The 21,987-nt window shown below is 45.9% G+C and overlaps 1 protein-coding gene across 1 annotated transcript in view; it reads left to right on the forward strand.

The window, feature by feature from the left end:
• Positions 1 to 20,631, forward strand: part of PI4K2A (phosphatidylinositol 4-kinase type 2 alpha) — a gene marked incomplete at its 5' end in the record, with an annotated part of 42,124 nt that extends 21,493 nt beyond the window's left edge. The window contains 5 exon segments of the mRNA XM_006157404.3: positions 8,743 to 8,804; positions 11,144 to 11,243; positions 12,490 to 12,623; positions 14,090 to 14,149; positions 18,340 to 20,631. Coding sequence (XP_006157466.2) covers positions 8,743 to 8,804; positions 11,144 to 11,243; positions 12,490 to 12,623; positions 14,090 to 14,149; positions 18,340 to 18,501 — 518 coding nt within the window.
• Between the last annotated feature and the right edge of the window lie 1,356 nt (positions 20,632 to 21,987).

Consider the following 21,987-nt stretch of genomic DNA (forward strand, 5'->3'; position numbering starts at 1 on the left):
CTTTCCCTAGTTCCTGGTAACCACCATTCTACCTTTATTTATTTATTTATTTATTTATTTTTGCTATAGGGCGTGTGCACTTGCTAGAGACAGAGAGAGGGAAAGTGAGAGAGAACCATTCCCCACCGTACAGGATGGCCACACTGCAATCCCTTATCTTCCATTATTTTTCTCTTGGGCTTTTGGGCACACATGCATATGCACTCCAAGTTTTTCAGGTCCTTGGGTTGGGTGCTCAAACTCTGCCGTCAGCCATGTGAGGTCTAGCCACCTTAACTCTCATGCCATCTGCTAGACCCCACTGTTCTACTTTTTGTCTTCTTGATTTTGGCTTAGTACCTCATATATGTGCAATCATGCAGTATTTGTTTTTTGTGATTTGCTCATTTCACTTAGCGTAATGTCCTGAAGGTTCATCCATGTCATAGCATACCATGTTGTATCAGAATTTCCTCCCTGGTCTGGCCCCGTACCCTAGTGGCTAAGGGAGCCACATCCCACATGGCTGGTCATCAAGTCCCAGCCCTGGCAGCTTGAAAAACATGCTGAATGGCAGGTGGCGTGGTGATTAACGTGCTGAACTCCCACATGGCCAACCACAGTTTGAGTCCCAGACCCAGTGGCTGAAACTCACACCCATGATGTGTGCATGTATGCCCAAAATCCCAAGAAGAGAATGAGAACAGAGAAGAAGGGATTGCAGTGTGGTCATCTCCCTTGGGGGATGATTTCTCACTTTCTCTCTCTCTCTCCAGCAAATGCCATGCACCCTATGGCAAAAAACCTAAAAATAAAAAGAAGAAGATGTATATGCATACTCTAATAGAATGGAGAAATGGAAGAGAAGGGATTGTGATGTGACCACACCCCATTGGGATGGTACTTTCTTCCTCTTTCTTGGTCTCTTTCTGGCAATTGCACATACTCTCTGGTAATACAAAAAAAAAATGTCTTTTTTTTTTAATGTCTTTTTTTGAGAGGTTTTTGCCTTTGGGTAGAGTGGACTTGTTGGAGACAGAGACAATGAGAGAGGAAGTAAGAAATCACCCCCTGGGGGGATGACCTCACAGCAGTCCCTTCTCCCAAGATCTTGGGCACAGACACATTCTGGCGTGAGTTTCAAGCCACCAGGTCCAGGATTTGAACGGTGGTCGGCCATGTGGGAGTCCAGTGACGTACTGCTATGCCATCTGTTGGCTCCAAGTATTTTCTTTTTTTAAGACTGAATAATGGTAGTTGGTGTAGTAGTTAACGTGCTGGACTCCCACATGGCTGACCACAGTTTGAGTCCCGGAGCAGGTGGCTTGCTTTTCTCATTTACCCTCTCTTTCTCTCTTATTAAAATGAAATAATAATGTTAAATAAAGAATTTATTTTTAAAAAGACTGAGTAATGTCCTAAAACATATACTGCATTTTGCATATCCATTCATCCATCAGTGGGCACTTGAGTTGCTTTTGTGTTTTAGCTACTGTGAATAATGCTGCTGTGAACATGGGTATGCAGATATCTAGAGTCCTTGCTTGCAGTTCTTTTACATCTATACTCCAAAGTGAAATTGCTGGATCAGATGAGTGGACTTCAAAAAGTTCGTGGAAAAATGTATTAAAGTAGGAGTTTTATTTTGGTGCAAAAAAGTTTTGAAATCTATGGATGGTTTTTTTCATAATACTCCATAAGCTTTTTTTTTTTTTTTTTTTTTTTAATAGAGATTTTTGCAATAGGGCACATGGCGCTCATTGGAGAGACAGAAAGCGAGAAATCATCCCTCAGGGGGGATGGCGATGCTATAATCCCTTCTCCATTCCCCTCTCAGGATCTTGGGCAAACAGACACATGCCCTGCATGAGTTTTAGCTGCCAGGTATGCGATTCGAACTGCAGTTGACTGTGGGAGTTCAGTGACATAACCGTTATGCCATCTGCTGGTCCCCCGATAAACTTCTTGAAGGCCATGTATGGTAAACTTATTTTTAATGTTTTTGAGGAACTAGCGTGATGTTTTTCACAGTGGCTACTTTACTTCATATTCCCACCTAGCAGCTCACGTGGTTGCAGTTCCTCCACACTTTAACCAGTACTTACTTTCTACACTTTATTTTCTGGCTTTTGATAGTAGCCAGTATTTTTATTTTGTAGTTTTGGTTATTTATTTATTTATTTATTTATTTATTTTGGAGAGGTTTTCGCCATAGGGCACGTGTGCTCGCCAGACAGACAGAGAGAGACATAGAGACAGAAAGCGAGAAATCACCCCCTAGGGGGGATGGCCACGCCACAATCCCTTCTCCTCCATTCTCCTCTCGGGATCTTGGGCACACACGCACATGCGCCCGGCGTGAGTTTTAAGCCACTGGGTCTGGGACACGAACCGCAGTTGACTACATGGGAGTCCAGCGACATAGCCATTACGCTAACTGCTGGTCCCCTGGTTTTTATTTCTTTAAAAACTAGTCATGCTGAATATCTTTCCATGTGTTCATTGCCCTCAGGAAAAATCTCTCCAAAAATAAATAAGAAAGAAGTGGTGAAAATGATCCTTCCTGTATTAATCTGTTACTAAATAGAACAGAAATACCTGAAACTGGGTGATTTTTGTTAAACAGAAATAACTGAAACTGGGTGATTTATAAAGAATAGAGGTGCATTTGGCCATGATTCTGGTAGCTACAGAGCATGAGGCTGGCATCTGGCCAGCCTCTGGTCTTACCTCATGATGTAGCTAAAAAGGAGGCAAGTCAGTAGCCATCCGGTGGGGGCAGGGAATGTTCCTGCACTCCCAGTCGATTATGGTGCTCTCCCACTAAGCCCCACTTCTTAAAGGTCTCATCACCGCCCAAAGCCAATATGCTGGAGACCAAGCTTCCAGAACATGGACCAGTAGGAGCAGACCATTATTCAGACTGTAGCACTTGCTTTATTCTTTCTTTTTTAGTTTCAATAGGCATGTGAGCTCTCAGGTGAGAGACAGAAGAGAGAGAGAGAGAGAGAGAGTGAGTGAGTGACAGAGTGTTCCCCAGGGGCATGACCACACCACAATCATTTCTCTGCTCCCTCAGGATTTTGGGCACACATACACATGTAGCCAGTGTGTTTTTCTTTTCCGTCCTTCCTTCCTTCCTTCCTTCCTTTCTTTTTTCTTTTTCTTTTTTTAGGATTTTTGCCATACCAGGGACAGACAGACAGATAGAGACAGTGAGAGGGAAACCAAAAAATCATCCCCCCAGGGGATGGCCACAACACAGTTCCTTCTCCAGTCTCCTCCTGGAATTCTGGGCATGCACGCACATGCCAGGACTCAAACTGCATTCCACCATGTAGGAGTCCTTAACCACCAGGCCAGCTGCTGCTCGCCCCACTGCAGTGTTTTTCCAAGCCACCAAGTTCAAGACTTGAACCATGCTGTTGGCCATGAGGGGACCAGCTGCCTTAACCACCATGCCACCTGGCTGGCCTTTGCTTTGTTCTTGATATTAGAGGAAAACCTTTCATTTTACCATTGAGTATGATGTTTGCTGTGGGTTTTTTATCTTTTATGGCTTTTATTATGTAGAGGTAGTTTACTTGTATCCCAGTTGGTTGAATATTTCTATTGTAAAGGGTGTTGTATATTGTCAAGAGGTTTTTCTGCTTTAAGTGAGGTTATGTGTGTTTTATTTGCCTTCATTCTGCTAATGTGATGTATTATGTTGATTGATTTTTATAGGTTGAATCATCTTTGCCTTCTGGGAATAAATCCCATTTGGTCATGGTCTGTAATTCTTTTAATATGCTTCTGAATTCAGTGTGGTAGTATTTTTTTTTAAAGAATCACTGTATTTAACTTTATTTATTTATTTTTAATTTGATTAGAAAGGGACAGCGGGGTGGGGAGTGAGAAAGCAACCCACCAGGTCCAGGACTCGAACCACAGTCAGCCATGTGGGAGTCCAGTGCCTTTAACCACCACGTCACCTCCCAGTCCAGTGTGCTAGTATTTTTTAAATGAAGGTTTATAAGGGATTTCATCTGTATTTGTGTAATGTCAGTGCCTGGCTCTGTTTTCAGGGTAATGCTGACCTCATAGAATAGGTTAGGGAGTGGCCAGTTATCTTCAGTATTTTGGAAAAGTTCAAGGAGGACCCATGTCAATTATCCTTGAAATGTTTGGTAGCATTTACCAATGAAGTCACTCTGTTCTTTTTTTCTTGGGAAATTTTTGGTTACTGACTCATTTTTCTTACTAATACAAGTCTGTTCAGATTTTCTATATTTTTGTGGTTTAGTCTCGTGTGTTTTGCATTTCTAGGAGCTTGTTCGTTTCTTCTAGGTTATCCAGTTTATTGATATAGTTGTTCATAGTATTCTCATAATCTGTTTTATTGCTGTAGAATAATAGTAATATCCCCACTTTGAGTTCTGATTTTAGTAATTTGCATCTTCTCTTTTTTCCTTAGTACATCTAGCTAAAGGTTTGTCAGTTTTGTTGATTTTTTTTTTTTGAAGGCTAATTTTTAGTTTCATTGGTTTTTTTTTCTGTTATTTGTTTATTCTCTTTGATTTATCTCTGCTCTAGTCTTAATTGTTTCTTTCCTTTTGCTAGTTTTGAGTTCAGTTTGTTTTTTTTCTTTCTTTTTAAAAAAATTTTCTAGAGGGTATATGTACTTTTGGGAGTGAGACAGAAAGAAAGTGAGAAAGCAACCCCCATGGGGGATGGCCACATTTCAATATTCTGTCTTCCATTTCTCCTTTTGGGATTTTGGGCACACAGGTATATTCACCTGGTGTATTTTTCAAGCTACAGGTCGAAGGCTCAAAACGCACAGTCAGCCGTGTGCGATTCAGTTGACCCAGCTGCCACGTCACTGGCTGAACCCAGTTTGTTCTTTTCCTGATTCCTTAAGATGTGAAGTTACATTGTTGATTTGTGATATTTGTTTTTTAATGTAAGCATTTATAGCTGTAAATTTCTTGTAAATACTGCTTTCACTGTGTCCCATAAGTTTTGGTATGCTGAATTTTTGTTTTTGTTGGTTGTCTATATGTGTTTTCTAATTTCCCTTGATTTTTTCTTTGATCCATTTATGCGTGTTGTTTAATTTTCACAAATCGGTGAATTGTCCAGTTTTCCTTTTTTTATTAATTTCTAATGTCATTATCATACTTTATATGTTAGCTCTTTTAGACTCTATTGAGACTTAATTTGTGGCCTAACACGTGCTCTGTCCTGGAAAATGGCTCATTGCGCTTCAGAACGGTGCACATGCTGCTGTCGTGGAATGCTCTGTGACGTCGGCCAAGCCCAGCTTACCTTGTGGTTCACAGGAGCCTGGCTTCCGAGTCCTCTGCTTCCTTCTGCCTGGTAGTTCTATCCATTATTGAGAGTAAAACTTTGGAAGTCTCCAACTATGCTTGTATTACTGTCTAGTTCTCCCTTCAGTCCTGTCAATTTTGCTTCATACATTTTGATGTCTATTAAGAATATAAATGTTTAGTACTATATATTGTTGCTGTATTGAATCTTCCCTTTTTTGTTTTGCCAGAAGGCATGTGAGCTTACCAGAGACAGGAAGAAGGATAGAGAGAGAGGGAGAGGGAGAAAGCGTACCGTCTTGGGGCAGGTCATGCCATAATACCATCTCTACTTTTCCATCCTTTGGGGTGTAGGGCACACACACACACACGTGGTGTGTTTTTCAGGCCGCTGGGTCTGAGACTTCAGTCACATGGTCAGCCAAGTTGAGATCCCGCTCCCTGAACCACTAGGCCATGGGCTAGCCCTAGATTCCTATTTGTTTTTTATAATTTAACTTTACTTATTTATTGAAATTTGACCAGAGAGGGACAGAGTGAGAGAGAGGGGGAAAGTGAGAAAGCAGACCACCAGGTCCAGGGCTCAAACTGCAGTCAGCTATGTCCAGTGCTCCTAACTACCGTGCCACCTGCCGGCCTAGCCTTAGATTCTTATTTTATTTGATAGACTCGCTGTCTTTTTTTTTTTTTTTAATTTATTTATTGAGAGAGCAAGAGAAAGAGACAGGGCCTCTCGATAGGGCCCTGTCATGCCACTATCCTCCCCCCCAGTGCTCTAGCCAGCTAGGACCATGGCTCCCTCAGTGCCTGGGTTGGCCAGGATCTGAAACACAGCCTTCTCATATGGCTTCAGTCTCACACAGCAGCACCCTACTGCCTACACCACTGCAGCCGGGCCTGTTAGTACTTATTTTGACACTCTGATTGTCCCAGATTTTGCCAAGAAAAACAGGAAAACCTTGCTTCTCTGCCCTTTCAGCATGTTCCATCACTCTCTGAGTACTTGCTTACATTCTGGCACAGCCTCATAGTCCATGTTCATCTTCTAGTCCTCCTGGGATCAGTCCTTCTGGGCCTCCAAGATATATTGCGATTGATTACATATCTCCCTTTTTCTCTCTGTGTGTGCTTCATTCTGGCTGGTGTTTTTTCGTTGTTGTTTTTTGTTTTTTGGGTTTTTTTTTTTTGAGAGTTTTTTGCCATAGGGCGCATGCGCTTGCCAGAAAGACAGAGACAGAGAGACAGAAAGCGAGAAATCACCCCCTATGGGGGATGGCCACGCCACAATCCTTTCTTCTTTATTTTCCTCTCAGGATCTTGGGCACGCACACACATGCGCCCGGCGTGAGTTTAAGTAACTGGGTCCGGGACTCGAACTGCAGTCAACTACATGGGAGTCCAGCTACATAGCCATTATGCTAACTGCTGGTCCCCATTCTGGCTGTTTTTTTGTGACCTTTTTTTTTTTGGAATTGTTTAACTTTATTTATTTATTTATTTACTTTCATTTGACTAGAGAGAGAGAGAAGGAAAGTGAGAAAGCAAGCCGCCAGGTCCAGGACTTGAACCATGGTCGACCATGTTGGAGTCCAGCACCCTAAACCACCATGCCATCCTGCCAGCCCCATGACCTGTCAGCTAAATCACCATTTTTTTTCTCTTCAGCATGATCTGCTGTTAAACTCATCCTTTGAGATGTTGTTTTTTTTAATTTTTTGCTGTAGGCTGCATGTGCTTGCTAGAGACAGCGAGAGATAGTGAACATGAGAAAGCACTCCCCAGAGAGGATGGCCATGCCACAATTCTTTCTTCTCTATTTCTTTGGATTTGGGGCATGCACATATGCATGCTCAACATGTGTTTTAGGCCACTGGGTCCAGGACTTGAACTTCACAGTTGACCATGTGGGATCCAGTGCCTTAACCACTATGCCACAACTGGTCCCTCTGCTGATATTCTAATCTTGTCTTTTATCTTCTTAAACATATTAAGGATTTTATAGTGAATCTTTTCTAAAATTATTTTTAATTTAATTTTATTCATTTATTTTAATTTGACGAGAGAGAAAGAGAAAGTGAAAAAGCAAGCCACCAAGTCTGGGACTCAAACCATGGTCTGCCAAGGAGGCGTATCCATGCCACCTGCTGGTCCCTGATAGTGAACTTATTTATTTATTTTTAAGAGAGGTTTTTGCTATAGGACATGTGCACTCGTGAGAAATATAGAGAGACAGAGAGAAATCACCTCCCAGGGAGGATGGCCACGCCACAATCCCTTCTCCTCCACTCTCCTCTCAGGATCTTTAGCACGCATGCACACGTGCCCAGCGTAAGTTTAAGCCACTGGGTCTGGGACTCGAATCGCTGTCGACTACATGGAAGTCCAGTGATGTAGCCATTATGCCAACTGCTGGTCCCAATAATGAACATTTTTTTTAAGAGAGATTTTTGCTATAGGAGTCTCTTGGGACTTTGGGCACACACACACACACACACACACACACACACACACTCACACACACGTGCCTGGCATGTGTTTCAAGCTGCTGGGTCTGAGGCCCAAACCTTGGTTAGCCAGGTGGGAATTCCAGTGACGTAACAGCTACACCATCTACTGATCTGAATATTTAAAAATCTGTATAAGATTATTTGGAACCCTCTAGATCTGTTTTAATTTTAAAATAATTATTTAATTTGATTTTATTATTATTATTATTTAAATTGCTATAGGACACATGCACTCATCAGAGAGAGAGAAAGTGAGAAAGCAAGCTACCAGATCTGGGGCTCGAACCTTGGTTGCCTGTGTTAGAGTCCAGTACCCTAACCACCATACCATTGTTGGCCTTCTGTTTTAATTTTCTGTTGTTTCTTTGTGTTTTTACTCATGTAATCTTGTCTCTTTGTGTCCTTGATTATTTTGATTGTCTGTCTCTGTCTCCCTGGTGAGTGCATGTGCCTTATAGCCAAAACCTCTCTACAGAAAAAATCTCCAGTGCCTTCAAGAGATTATTTTTTTTTACCTAGCTTTTATTTTTATTATTTATTTATTTATTTATTTATTTATTTATTTATTTTTGGAGCGGTTTTAGCTATAGGATGCATGCAGTCACCAGAAAGATTGAGAGAGACAGAGACAGAAAGCGAGAAATCGCCCCCCAGGGAGGAAGGCTACGCCACAATCCCTTCCCCTCCATTCTCCTCTCAGGATCTTGGGCACGTGTGCGCACGCGCCCGGCGTGAGTCTAAGCCACCAGGTCTGAGACTTGAACCACGGTCAACTACATGGGAGTCCAGCGACATAGCCATTACGCTCTCTGCTGGTCCCTTTGCTTAGCTTTTATATAGTAGTTCTTGGTAATAGAAAGGTTGTCCAAGTGTCCAAAATACCACTATTACTAAAATTGAAAGTCTTCCCAGTTTTTCTTACTAACTTGTATTTCTGTCCACAGATCGAGGCAATGACAACTGGCTGATTAAGTATGACTGTCCAATGGATAGTTTGAGCTCTCGGGTAAGAGACTGCCCTGTATCGTGAAGGGGATGACGAGGAGTAGCTTCATGATATCAGAACACATAAAATGGTCAGAGATTAGGTTGCATACGTTCAGAAGAACCAAGGAAATGTGTGTTCAAAACTGATAGGTTGATTTTTTTCACTAACAAATAGCCTAACGACTGACGTTAGAAATAGTATGAAGAAAAGGTCCGGTCTGGAACATGGTACACACACAGTTTTCTCGGAGCTTCACATCGTGGAGTAGTAAAGTCTGAGGGTACTGCTTTAAACAAACCTGTGTAATTCCATTTGGCCCGGTGGTTCCTGCACTCTAAGCCATGGGACATTTTTCTCACAATAGGCCATAATGCCACAGAACAGAGACATGGACAGAGCTGCTCCTGCGACTTCCTTTACACTCTCCTTCCTTCCATTCTCTGTCATACTTCTCCATCGCTGCTCAGTTTACACATTTTTCAAAAAAGTTTGCATATTTCTTCCATGAAAAAGACACGAAAAGAGAAAGGCACCCAGCAGGCCTTCATGCTGTGGCCCTCCCCATCTCAGTGTAGGGATCGTGGGCACACGTGTGTACACCGCATGCATTCACACTTTTTGTCATTGTCAGTGTCGTTATTTTTAATTTGCTAAAAGACACACGTGCTGACCAGAGAGAGAAGGGGTAGAGTCACGTTGTAGTCCATTCTCTTCTGTTTCTCCCTCCTGTTGGGATTTTTGGGGACATGTACACAAACACATGTGTATTTCAAACTGCTGGGGCTGGGACTCAAACTGTGCAGTTAGCCGTGTAGGATGTAGCTCTCAACCACTCGGCCATGGAGCCAGTTCAACATTTACATCTTTTTTTTTTTTTTAAAGGTTTTTGCCATAGGGCGCATGTAATTGGCAGAAAGGGACAGAAAGGAACAGTAAAAGAGAAAGTGAGAAGTAACCCCCCAGGGGATAGCCATACTACATCCCTTCTCTTCTTGCAAATTTGGGCACACATACACGTCCCTGGTGTGATTTTCAGGACATTTGGTCAACCATGTGGGAATCCAGTTTCTTAACCACCACGCCACCTGCTGGCCCCAGCATTCACACATTTTTGACAACTAGAAGGAAGCCTACCTGGAGGAGAGTGAGGTTGATTTCTATTCCATGTCATCATTTACTTCTTTAACTGTGGTACTCAAAGTTTGTGCCTAAATCATCCAAAGAGATCATGTAAAATAGTACAGATTCTTCAGGCCTCCCTCCCTGAAGGGGGAAATTGATTCACTAGGTCTGGAGCTAGAATCAAGATTCCACACGTGTAATAAGGTATCCCAGAGGGTTATGATGTGGTCCCTGTTTCTGTGAGGCACCAGTGGGCCTGAGTCATGGAGTTCATGGTGATGAGTGTCCTTCACATGGCTGTCAGGGTGACCTGCCCACAGAAAGCATCCCCACAGAGGATGGCCATGCCACAGTCCCTTCTCATTCTCCTCTTGGAATTCTGGGCATGTGTGCACACGTGTCTGTTGTGTCTTTCAAGCCACCAGCCCAGGACTCGAACCATGAGTCAGCCATGTGAGACAGGGCTGCCTTAACCACCATAGCACTGGCTGCCCCTGCCCACTCTTTTTACACTGACCTCTTGCCCTTTTCCTTTGTGTGTTTTATGTATCATTGAAGTAGAACAGAATCTCATATGCAAGAGCAGCCAACCGTTACTTCCTGTGGTTCTGTTTCTTTTGAAAATGTGATCGATATCAGTGACGTGGCATCTGAGTCAAGGTCCACACAAAAGGACTTTGGCCACTGACGTATTTTTCTTCTCTCCTCTCAGGATTCTCACTGTTTTTTTCTAGAAGGAATGACTCATAGTTAAATCTGTTATTTTTATTAGCCTTTTTTTAAAAAAAGAATTATTTATGTAACTATTATTAGTGAGTTTTTTTGTGTGTTTGTTTTTTAATTTGACCAGAGTCAGAGAGAGAGAGAGAAATAGAAAGTGAGAAAGCAAGCTGCCAGGTCCAAGACTCGAACCATTGTCAGCCATGTGGGAGTCCAGTGCCCCAACCGCCACTCCACCCACCAGCCCCTGTTATCCTCCTTACTAAGGATTGTGGCAATTCCTAGGGAAGTGCACCTTTTCTGAGATGAGAGAGGGACCCTGAGAATGTTGAACAAGCCAGATCAAAAGTGCCCTAAGTTCAGATATCGAGGTGGAAACTCTTTCAGAGGGAAGCACAAAATAAGTTGAGTAAGGGTTGGTGTCTGTGAGGGTTGAGGTGGGTTGCTTTGCTGCTATTCTAAGGGGCACGAGGCAGATGGAATTCCCTGATTATTGTCCTTTCCTTCCTCTGCAGGACACAGACTGGGTGGTGGTGAAGGAGCCTGTCATCAGGGTGGCTGCCATCGATAATGGGCTGGCTTTCCCACTGAAGCATCCCGACTCCTGGAGGGCATGTAAGTCACGGGACCACCGTGGGCTGGCTCTTCTCTTACTCAGTCTCAGGTTTCTCATTGGGCAGTGGAGGTAATACTTCTGTCCTAACGTGGTCTAAGAATTAATGAGATGATGCAGCACGAGCACCTTAACACATTAGTTGGCACATGGCAGCTACTCCGTAATGTAAGCCATTGATAGAATTTTCAGTTTTTAAAAGAGATTTTTGCTACAGGTCACATGTGCTTACTGGAGAGACCGAGAGAGACAGACAGACAGTGAGAAATCACCCCCAGAGGGGGATGGCCACACCATAGTCCCTTCTCCATTATCCTCTCGGGATCTTGGGTGCGCGCACACACACACTCGCGCAGCGCGTTTCAAACCACTGGGTCCGGGACTCGAACCGTGGTTGACTGTGTGGGCGTCAGCAACATAACGTTATACCATCTCCTGGTCCCTATCATATTCATTTTATATTGTTGCTATTAGAAGCATAAAGATGAGTTTCTTCATCTCCACTTCATGTTCTGTCATTCTTTCATTTTTTTTTTGAGAGGTTTTTGCTATAGGGCGCATGTGCTCGCCAGACAGACAGAGACAGAGAGATAGAAAGCAAGAAATCACCCCCCGGGGGGATGGCCACGCCACAATCCCTTCTCCTCCATTCTCCTCTTGGGATCTTGGGCACGCATGCACACGTGCCCTGCACGAGTTTAAGCCACCGGGTCTGGGACGCAAACCACTGTTGACTATGTGGGAGTCCAGCGACTTAGCCATTACGCTAACTGCTGGTCCCAACATTGCCATTCTTTCTGAAAAGCATCTTGTAATAATTTATTCTGTTGTCTCTAAATACAAACTGTTGTCAATGTCCTATCTTCTTTGTTGACGTCTCCCACCCCATTTTAACTGAGAAAGGGGGGAAAATACAAGTAAGGAGTCATTAGCTTCCCTGCGGCCCTAGTCTTCCTTTTCAGAAGGACCTCCGTGGTGGGGAATTGCTTCTAGATAAACTTGTGTCTCATGTAGACGAGTCATGTAACGCTAAGAAGAGGGTCTGGGCTTAGGCATCTCTGGGTTGTGCTCTGGTTCCCCACTTACTAGCTAGGTGACCCTCATGGTTAACAGCTCTGTGAGTTTCCTTTTCTGTGGTGCATCAGGGAGGAGGGGTTCTCCCTTTGAAAGTGACCTGATGGACAGAAGACACAGACAAGCAGGGACCCTTCCAATTTCGGCCTCGCTTTTGCCCTTTCTTCCTTGCAGATCCTTTTTACTGGGCCTGGCTGCCCCAAGCAAAAGTCCCATTCTCTCAGGAGATCAAAGATCTGATTCTTCCAAAGATATCGGACCCTAACTTCGTCAAGGACTTGGAGGAGGACCTGTATGAACTCTTCAAGGTTAGCACTGGAGCGTCAACCTTACTATTGCATGGAAGAAGGAATTCCTAACAGTCTCTCAGTGGTCCTGACACCAGCCGAGAGGGAGTGGCTAGCACCAAGTTAGCCAGTGGACAGTAAGGTTGCCACGAGTGGACACAGGACTGGGTTTGAATGGATCTGAAGAAGTGGGAAACTGCGATGGGTCACATGGTGTGCTCCCTGTGTGCCCCGGCTGCGGTGGGGCCTGCAGAGCTCTCATTCATAAGAGTGCACTGGACCCTGGAGTTCGGGGCGTAGCTCCTCACGTTTACTTGTCCTTTTTTTTTTGGAGAGGTTTTTTCGCTGTAGGGCGCGTGCGCTTGCCAGACAGACAGAGAGAGACATAGAGACAGAAAGCAAGAAATCACCCCCCAGAGGGGATAGTCACGCTGCAATCCCTTCTCCTCCATTCTCCTCTGGGATCTTGGGCACGCACACACACGCTCCCGGCATGAGTTTTAAGCCACCGTGTCCGGAACCGTGGTCAACTACTTGGGAGTCCAGCGACTTAGCCATTACGCTAACTGCTGGTTCCCACTTGTCCTCTTTCTTGTCTCTGTTCCCGGGACTCAAACTGTGTAAAGCAGGGAATTTGTAGTGTGATAGTTGACTTCACCACACCTTATAAGCCTCAGTAGGTCTTTTTTTTTTTTGAGAGAGGTTTTTGCTACAGGGCGCGTGCACTCGCCAGACAGACAGAGGGACATAGAGACAGAAAGTGGTAAATCATCCTCCAGGGGGGATGGTCATGCCGCAATCCCTTCTCCTCCATTCTCCTCTCAGGATCTTGGGCACGCACGCACACGTGCCCAGCGTGAGTTTTAAGCCACCGGGTCCGGGACATGAACCGCGGTCAACTACGTGGGAGTCCAGCGACATAGCCATTATGCTAGCTGCTGGTTCCCAGTAGGTCTTCTTTATTAGAAACATTTTTTTAAAGAATTATTTATTGGGACCAGCAGTTGGTATAATGGCTGTGTCACTGGACTCCCATGTAGTCACCCACAATTTGAGTCCCGGACCCAGTGGCTTAAACTCACACTGGGTGCATGTGCATGCGTGCCCAAGATCCCGAGAGAAGAATGGAGGAGAAGGGATTGCATTATGGCCATCCCCCCCGAGGGGTGATTTCTTGATTTTTGTCTCTCTGTCTCTTTCTGTCTTTCTGGCGAGTGCACGCACCCAATAGCAAAACCTCTCCAAAAAGAAAAAAGAATTATGTATTTAACTTTATTTATTATTATCATTATTTAGTTTGATCAGAGAGAGAGAGAGAAAGCAAGCTGCCAGGTCCAGGACTTGAACCGCACTTGGCCATGTGAGAGTCTAGCACCCCAACGACCATGCCACCTGCTAGCCCCTTATTAGAACATTTCTAATGGGAGGAAATGATTTCCTATGAGTCATTCTTACAGGTCCTATGTCCTTCCTTTCTTCTTTTGCAGAAAGATCCTGGTTTCGACAGGGGCCAGTTCCATAAGCAGATTGCTGTGATGCGGGGACAGGTAGGTCCAGGACATCCTCCAGGTCTCTTTTTGGGCCCACTCTGGGAAGGTTATATGTTCATTTTAAGCAAATATGCAAAGGTTGTGTTTTACCTTCTTTTCAGTCTGTGCCATACATAGTTGTGACTATCCGTAATACCTGGGAGAGGAAAGATAACTCTCCCAGACCTCCCGCCTCTTCTGTGGTAGGCACAGAACTTTCTAGGGGCTTATCTGTGCACCAGTTCATTGGTGAGTAAGCTAGTGCTCTGTCTTCAAGTTGCGCAAGGCAGGCCATATGCCTTGGTGGTTGAGAGAAGGAATTGCGGCATGGCCCTGGAGGCTGATTTCCCAGATTTCCTCTCTGTCTGTCTCTGTTGAGTGCATGAGGCAACATGCACTATGGCAAAAACCTTTACAAAGGGCCAGCAGGTGGTGTGGTTAAGGTACTCCTACATGAGCAACTATAGTTCACATCCTGGACCTTGTGGCTTGCTTTTCTCACTTTCTCTCTCTCTCTAATGAGTGCACATGCCCTATAACAAGTTTAATAAAATAACAGTAATAATAAATAAAATAATTCTCTTAAGAAAAAAACAGAAAAGAAAATAAAAAGAAGAATAGGCTTGGGGGACCAGCAGTTGGCGTAATGGCTATGTTGCTGGACTCCCATGTAGTTGACCATGGTTTGAGTCCCAGATGTGGTTTGAGTCACGCCAGGTGCATGTGCGTGTGTGCCCGAGATCCCAAGAGAAGGGATTGTAGCATGGCCATCTCCCCTGGAGGGTGATTTCTTACTTTCTGTCTCTCTCTTTCTGGCGAGCACACACATCCAAAAAAAAAAGAATATGCTTGGAAAATGGTTCAAAACCTCTCTAGAGCACTGGCTTCTGATTTTCACTGGAGTCTTATTTTTTTCAAAGAAGGCAATTTAAAAATAATAATTATTTATTTAATTTTACTTATTATTATTTTTTCTTTAAATTTTCTATCAGGCACATGCACTCTCCAGAGAGAGGGAAAGTGAGAAAGCAAGCCACCAGATCGGGGACTCAAATCACAGTCAGCTGTGTAGGACTCTAGCACCTTAACCAATAGGTCATAGTGGCTCTTGGGTTGCTGAGCACATTTTTCCTTGGAAATGGGATGTGCAGAGTTTTTTTTTAATTAATTTTTATTTATTTATTTATTTTAATTTGACCATAGAGGGAGAAGGAAAAAAGTGAGAAAACAAGCCACCAGTTCTGGGACTCAAACTGAGGTTGGCCATGTGGGAGTGTCCAGCACCATCTGCTGGTCCCAGTGGGCAGAGATTTTTAAGAGCTGTAATTACTATAGCTGCCTGAATACCAGTAACATGGTTTTCCAGCATTTTCCAAGTAATGTGATCACCCTATTAGGCTGGAAGAATTTTTGGAAACCTTCAAAGCCACTTGAAGTACTCTGGTATTTTGGAACTCAGGCTAAAGGATAAACATGCTTCTTAGGTTTATGTGGGCTGGGCCCCGTCCATATGGCATTATCTTCCCCAATCCCTTTCCAGCTCAGTGCCTTGCCGACACTGCAGTAGCCCCCTTCCTATTTTACCCCATCAGGGCCATTATCCCAGGTGGCAAAAGGGAAGGGAGGGTGCAGGAAATGCAAGTTTTTCTTTCTTTCCATCTTGAGCTCTTAATGTCTTCACAGAGGCTTTGGCCTCTCCGCACCTCAGCGTGCTCCTAACATCTCAGGTTCCATGAATATCCAGCTCCTCCCAACATGCATTTGGCCTGTATATTGGTCACACCTTTAGTTGTCTATTGTTCATGCACCAGAGAGGCTGAGTCTCTGCCCTATACAAGGGGAGCCTAAGGAGGAGAGCGAAGAGGACCTGGAGGGACAGCACGAGGTGGTAGACATCGTTACTTTCCACAAGGCTTCTGACAGGAGCTAGATAATGAATCCAGGGTCTGAGGGAAGAAAGCCTCTTTATTTATTTAAATTAAAAAAATTTTTTTGAGAGAGAGATTGTTGCTATTAGGGCATGTGCACTCATCAGAGATAGAAATAAAGTGGGAAATCATCCCCTGGGGGGATGGCCACACCACAGTCCCGTCTCCATTCTCCTCCTGGGATTTTGGGCATACACACACGAGCCTGACATGAGTTTCAAGCCTCCAGGTCTGGGACTTGAACAATTGTTGGCCATGTGAGAGTCCAGCGACATAACTATTATGCCATCTGCAGGTCCCAGGGAAAGCCTCTTTAAAATAACATTATAAAAAATTATTTTATTTATTCATTCATTTATTTTAATTTGACCAGATAGAGACACACTGAGAGAGAGAGGGCAAGTGAGAAAGTAAGCCACCAGGTCCAAGACTCAAACTGTGGTCAGCCACGTGGTAATGTCCAGCACCTTAACCACCATGTCACCTGCTGGTCCCCTAAAATATCATTTTTAAAGATGGCATTTATTCTTTAGCATTAAGTGCCTGTATGCATTTTTTTTTTCAACTTTGAAACATTGCAGATTTCAGTCACGTTGGTAGAGTCTTCTAGATTCACTGTTACATTTAACTACATTTGTTTAATAGTATATCTATTTTTTATCCAAGTATATCTATTTTTTATCCATCTATCTGAATAATATCTATATATCTATATAATTTCTCTTTCTACCTGGATAGTTTTTGTTTTGTTTTGTTTTGTTTTGTTTTGTTTTGTTTTGGCCAAATCTGTTGAAGATGAGTTGTTGGGGCCAGCAGGTGGCAGGGTGGTTGAGGCACTAGACTCCCACATGGCCGACTGTGGTTTGAGTCCCAGACCTGGCGGCTTACTTTTTCACTTTCCCTCTCTCTCTCTCTCTCTTTGTCTCTTTCTGGTGAATTAAATAATGATAATAAATAAAATTAAATAATCATTCTTTAAAAAAAGAAAAAGAGTGAGTTGTAGTTAATTTGACTTTTTTCCACATACTTAACATATCACAAGAGAAGGTTGCTAAATCAAAGAACCAAAGGAAGTTCAGGAAGACCCAGCTAGGATAGGGTTAAAGCCCAGCTTTGTTTTCCTTTAAATTTGTCAGGGGGTGCATGTGCTTACAGGAGAGAGATAGAGAGGGAAGGTGAGAAAGCACCCCGATGGGGGATGGTCATGCTACAGTCCCTTCTCTTCCCTCATGGGATTCTAAGCACACATGCACATGTGCCCAGTGTGTGTGTGTTTTTTCAAGTCACCAGGTAGGAGTCAACCATGCGATTAGCCATATGGGATCCAGCCACTTTCATCACCACACTACTGACTGGCCCACCAATACATTTCTTTTTATATATTTTAATTATTTTATTTCTTATCTCCTAAATTATAACTAATTTGATTTATGCCATTAAGTTAAAGGTCATGTTCACTGGTATGAACCATACTGCATTGTAATTTCTGAAACTAAGTGTTTCATGCATATCCTCAGTCCTTAAAGATGGAATTGCTGAGTCAGAGTGTTTATTTGTAAGCTTTTATTTTTTTTTTAATTATTTGATTTAACTTTATTTATTTATTTAAATTTGACCAGAGAGGGACAAGAGTGAGAGAGAGAGGGGGAAAGTGAGAAGGCAAGCCCACCAAGTCCGGGACTTGAACCATGGTCAGCTATGTGAGAGTCCAGTGCCCCTGACCACCATACCACCTGTTTGTAAACTTTTATTATTGACTTGCCTGTCAAAGACCATCCCACTTCCCAGCCCCATGGCTTTGTAGGGGAGTGCCTGTTTCTGTGGACTCTCCCAACTCTAAGACGTCATCTGCTGTATCTGCACTGACCAGAAGGGCAAAAATAGGAGGTCTTGTCTTTCCTTTTTGTAATTTTGCTATAGGGGGCATGTACTTGTAGAGAGACAGAGAAAGAGAGGAAAAGTGAGAAAGCACCCCCGGCGGGGCTACTCCACAGTCCCTTCTCCATTTTCCTCTCGGTATTTCAAACCGTTAGGTCTGCATAGCTAGCCATGTGGGAGGCAGTGCCTCAATCACCACACCACCTGCAGGCCCTTCGTTTGTATTTCTAAAATGGCTGGAGAAGGGATCCCATTCCCTGCTTTTTGCCCAGTTGTATTCCCGTGTTTGTCAATAGCTGTGTGTCTTTTGTCCCGTTGTATGAATTTACAGGACTGCTCTGTCTGCTGGTCTCCCTTCAGAGGCAAACCTGTCCCTCACCCATCTTCTTTTTCCCACTCTAGATACTGAATCTGACCCAGGCCCTGAAAGACAACAAGAGTCCCCTGCACCTCGTCCAGATGCCACCCGTGATTGTCGAGACGGCCCGTTCTCACCAGCGGTCTGCTAGCGAGTCCTACACACAGAGCTTTCAGAGTCGGAAGCCCTTCTTCTCTTGGTGGTAGCCTGAGAGGCGGGCAAAGCCAGTACTGTCTGAGACTCAGGCTGGGAGGATGCCTGGGGAGTGGGCGCAGGAGAAGCCAGGGAAGCCGGTGGAGAGTAACACCTTGAAGGCCCTCCGTCTGCTCACCGCCCCTCAGGGCTTTCCCCCCACGGGGAGAAGCACAATCAGGACAGTCGGTGTTTCTGAGCCCTCCTGAGTGCCGGGGAGGCTGGCGCTTCATGTGGGTAGTCCCGACGCTGGGAAGGAGCCTCTCCTGGCAGCAAGCTGGGGAGGTCCTTCCCTTCCTGACACCCTGCTCTGTTGCGAGTCCCTGTTATATTCTGCATCAGAAAACAAAAACAAAAACAAACTTCAATGCTTGTAGCAGAACCCCAGGTCCTCTCACATCAGAAACCGTTAGTCCAGGCCTAAGTTTGCATAGATGCAGACATCTGGGGGCCTCACAGTTGTGTACTCCCGGGCAACAAAGCTGTCAGAAAGCACCTGGGTGACTCACAGTGCTGGGGCAGGCAGAAGCCACACCTTTCATTTGGGTCTTCACCAAGCCTCCTTTCCCCTCTCGTCCCACCTGTGCGGTGGACTAGCTGCAGGCCTCTGCACACAGCTCTCCCGGCAGGGAGGCTCTTCTCCCCACGGTCCCAGGGGACCCTCCGCCCTGCTGTAGCTCACCTGTGACTTGAGCAGAGGCAGGAGGGGCCAATCTTAGCCTTCTACTTTAATAGGAAGTTGACTTCCAGCATGTAAGCGCCATCCATAGCGTCTGAGTGTGTGCTGGGAGCCATGACTGGTTTGTGGGTGAACTTATCCCAGCCTTGCTTCCTGAGTCCTGGGTCCCTGTCCTCTAATCTGTTTCCGTTTTTAAAAAAATTCTCCCAACTCTTAGCCTAGGAGTTCAGGCCCTGGTTAAGTCTCTACAAGGGTTCTGGGGCATGTCTTGGCTCATGAGCAGACAGGATAATGGTCCTTGGACAGTCTTACCTGTTGCCCCTGCTGCTTGGTGGTAGTGGCAGGACTTGTGTTCTGCCTCCTGGTTGGCAGTTTCCCTTTGCTTCCTGACTTCTTGTCCAAGGCTGGCATCTCCGTGGCTTCCTGAGAGGCAGGGCCCAAAGGAGAGGCCTTCAGACCCCCGTGCCTGCCCATGCGGTGTGCTTCTCCTGCTTCCATGTGTCTTTCCCCCAGCTGCCCCCTGCCAGGTGTGAGCCCTTTCTACACCAAAGCAAAGAATGGCCTCAGGAGGGTGTAAAGGGTGCCACCTGTGGCCTGGCAGCAGCTGTGCTCATGCTCCACGCTACTGGACACTTAACTGTTCTGGCATCCCGCGAAGGGTCAATCAGCCCTGGGAGGAAACTATCCTGCAGGTTTGAAAACCAACCAAAGAAAGGGAGTGAGGACTATGTCCTCAAGTGAGGCTGTGTCTGCTTGCCCTGCTCCCGCCATCAAGGCAGCAGTGCAGAGATGGTCAGCCCCGAGGAGCGTGCCTGTCCTGGGCTTCCACCCAGCTGACAGAAGTCCCTGAGGGCTGGATATGCATGTCCTGTGGACACAGCCCCCTGCCCCAGCCCTGACAATCCCGTCCAGCCGACCTGGACCTGGCCTTGCTTACGAGAATCTCTGCATCCCGACCACGGGAACAGAGGGCACGCAGGTGTGTGTAGCTCTCTGTAGACACCGTGACAGTGCAGTAAAGCTTCCTGCCTGGGTGCTCCCAGAGAGCCCAAGGAGTCTTGAGGAGCTGGTGGCTCCACCCAGCCAAGCCAGGTCTGCACATGGTCCTGGTCCAGACCAGCTCTATGAGCAGGAAATGGGGTCCAACGTAAGAGGGAGCCATCCGGGCCTGGCCGGCAGGAGCACGGGTGCCCTTTCCTGGCCTGAGTCCTCTCCCTCAAAGCCTGTACTCAGGTTGCCTTGAATGTGGACTTTGGGAGAGCCAGGGGTTGAGTGCCAGGGCAGGTTTCTGGGTGGCACTCCCAGAACGCTGTCCCTCAGCCAGCCGTAGGCCCTGTCCCCCAGCAGCGGGAGGAGAGGCTGGGCTGTGAGCGCACCGCTGCCCGTGTTCTTCCAATGCACTGTAGAAACTGTACGTAATGTATTTAAATCAATGCAGATGTATCAATAACAGACCCGTTCTGACCTCTGGCGTCCGGTTTTCTTGGTTTGCGGAAGACGGAGACTTGTATGGCTATGGAGTTGCCGAGACGGCACCTGAGCCTATTTCCCCCGGAGAGGATGCACAGGCCCTCAGTTCCGAAGTCCCAACCCTCTAAAAAGCACACGAATTTCCCTAACTTACTTGACACCAAAACCTGACCTGAACCCACAGCAATAGGAAGTTGTAGGTAATTATCTGAGTATATGTTGAAGAAATTGTGTTTTATGAGCTGTTCCTCTAGGGATTAGTCTTTGCCCTGACTGCTCCCGAAAATTCTGAACTCAAAACCTAGCCCCAGGGGCCTGGGTGAAGAGCGGACCTGCTCTCAGGTGACAGCCCTGCCTGTGTGCATGTACATGGCTCCCTCACTTGGAGCCCTGGCTCCTTCCAGCCGACAGGGCAGTGGTGCCAGAGCCCAGGGTTCTAGGGCAGAGTCTGGAGAGCAGGCTCAAACCCTGGGGGTGCTCAGGCCACGGGAACCCAGGCTAGTGCAGTCAGCGGCTGGCCGGCCATGAGCAGGAAGCAGCAATCCATGGGGTGGTCTCCCACTGCCCTGACCGCAGGCTTAGCCAGCCTGCAGATCCGGCCCACTTGTCGGGCTAACAACAGCCTCCCCTTCTCCTCTGGATCCTGATGGCTGCAGAGACTGCCCATCTCCTCTGGATCTGTCTGAGAGCCTCTGGAGGAGGCTGGGGCACAGGCCTGTAGGGTAAGGCCAGCCCAGATTTCCTTCCTGAGCATACCCCCGTCTCTCTCCTTCTGGCTCCAGTCTCCCATTAGGGACCCTCCCCTCTGTGACAGACTCATGGGTTCTTATTTATTTATTTATTTATTTGTTTGTTTGTTTGTTTGCTTGTTTATACCTGACCAGAGGAGAGAAGTGAGAAAGCAAGCCACCAAGTCTGGGACTTGAGCCATGATAGGCTAGGCCATGTGAGAGTCCAGCGCCATTAACCACCATGCTACCTGCTGGCTCCCAGATTCATGGGTTCTTGATGCAAGTGGTTTATTGCCACTTAAGCCAGTTTCTTTGTGCTGCCCGATGGCACAGGGGTGTGGTCTGGCTGTTGGGCCGTGGTCACGAGGGTTCGTAGCATGGGGTAGCAGAAGTGGTGAGATGCTGCTTCTCGTGCCCGGCACCTCACTCCTGGGCACACCATGTAGCCAGGGGGAGTGGTGGAGTGGGAAGGGCTGAGAAGTGGGTCCCATGTACCAGCTCAGTGGGAGGCTCCAGTCCTGCTGGGAACGGAGCAGCCAGCTGCAGCGGTTTCTCCCGCTTTCTCACTGGCCAGGGCCACCTGCCTCAAGCCTCTTCGCCTTCCCCGGCCCCTTTGCAAA

The sequence above is a fragment of the Tupaia chinensis genome, unplaced genomic scaffold (genome assembly GCF_000334495.1).
Source record: "Tupaia chinensis unplaced genomic scaffold, TupChi_1.0 Scaffold000539_1, whole genome shotgun sequence".
In the NCBI taxonomy this organism is placed as follows: Eukaryota; Metazoa; Chordata; class Mammalia; order Scandentia; family Tupaiidae; genus Tupaia; species Tupaia belangeri.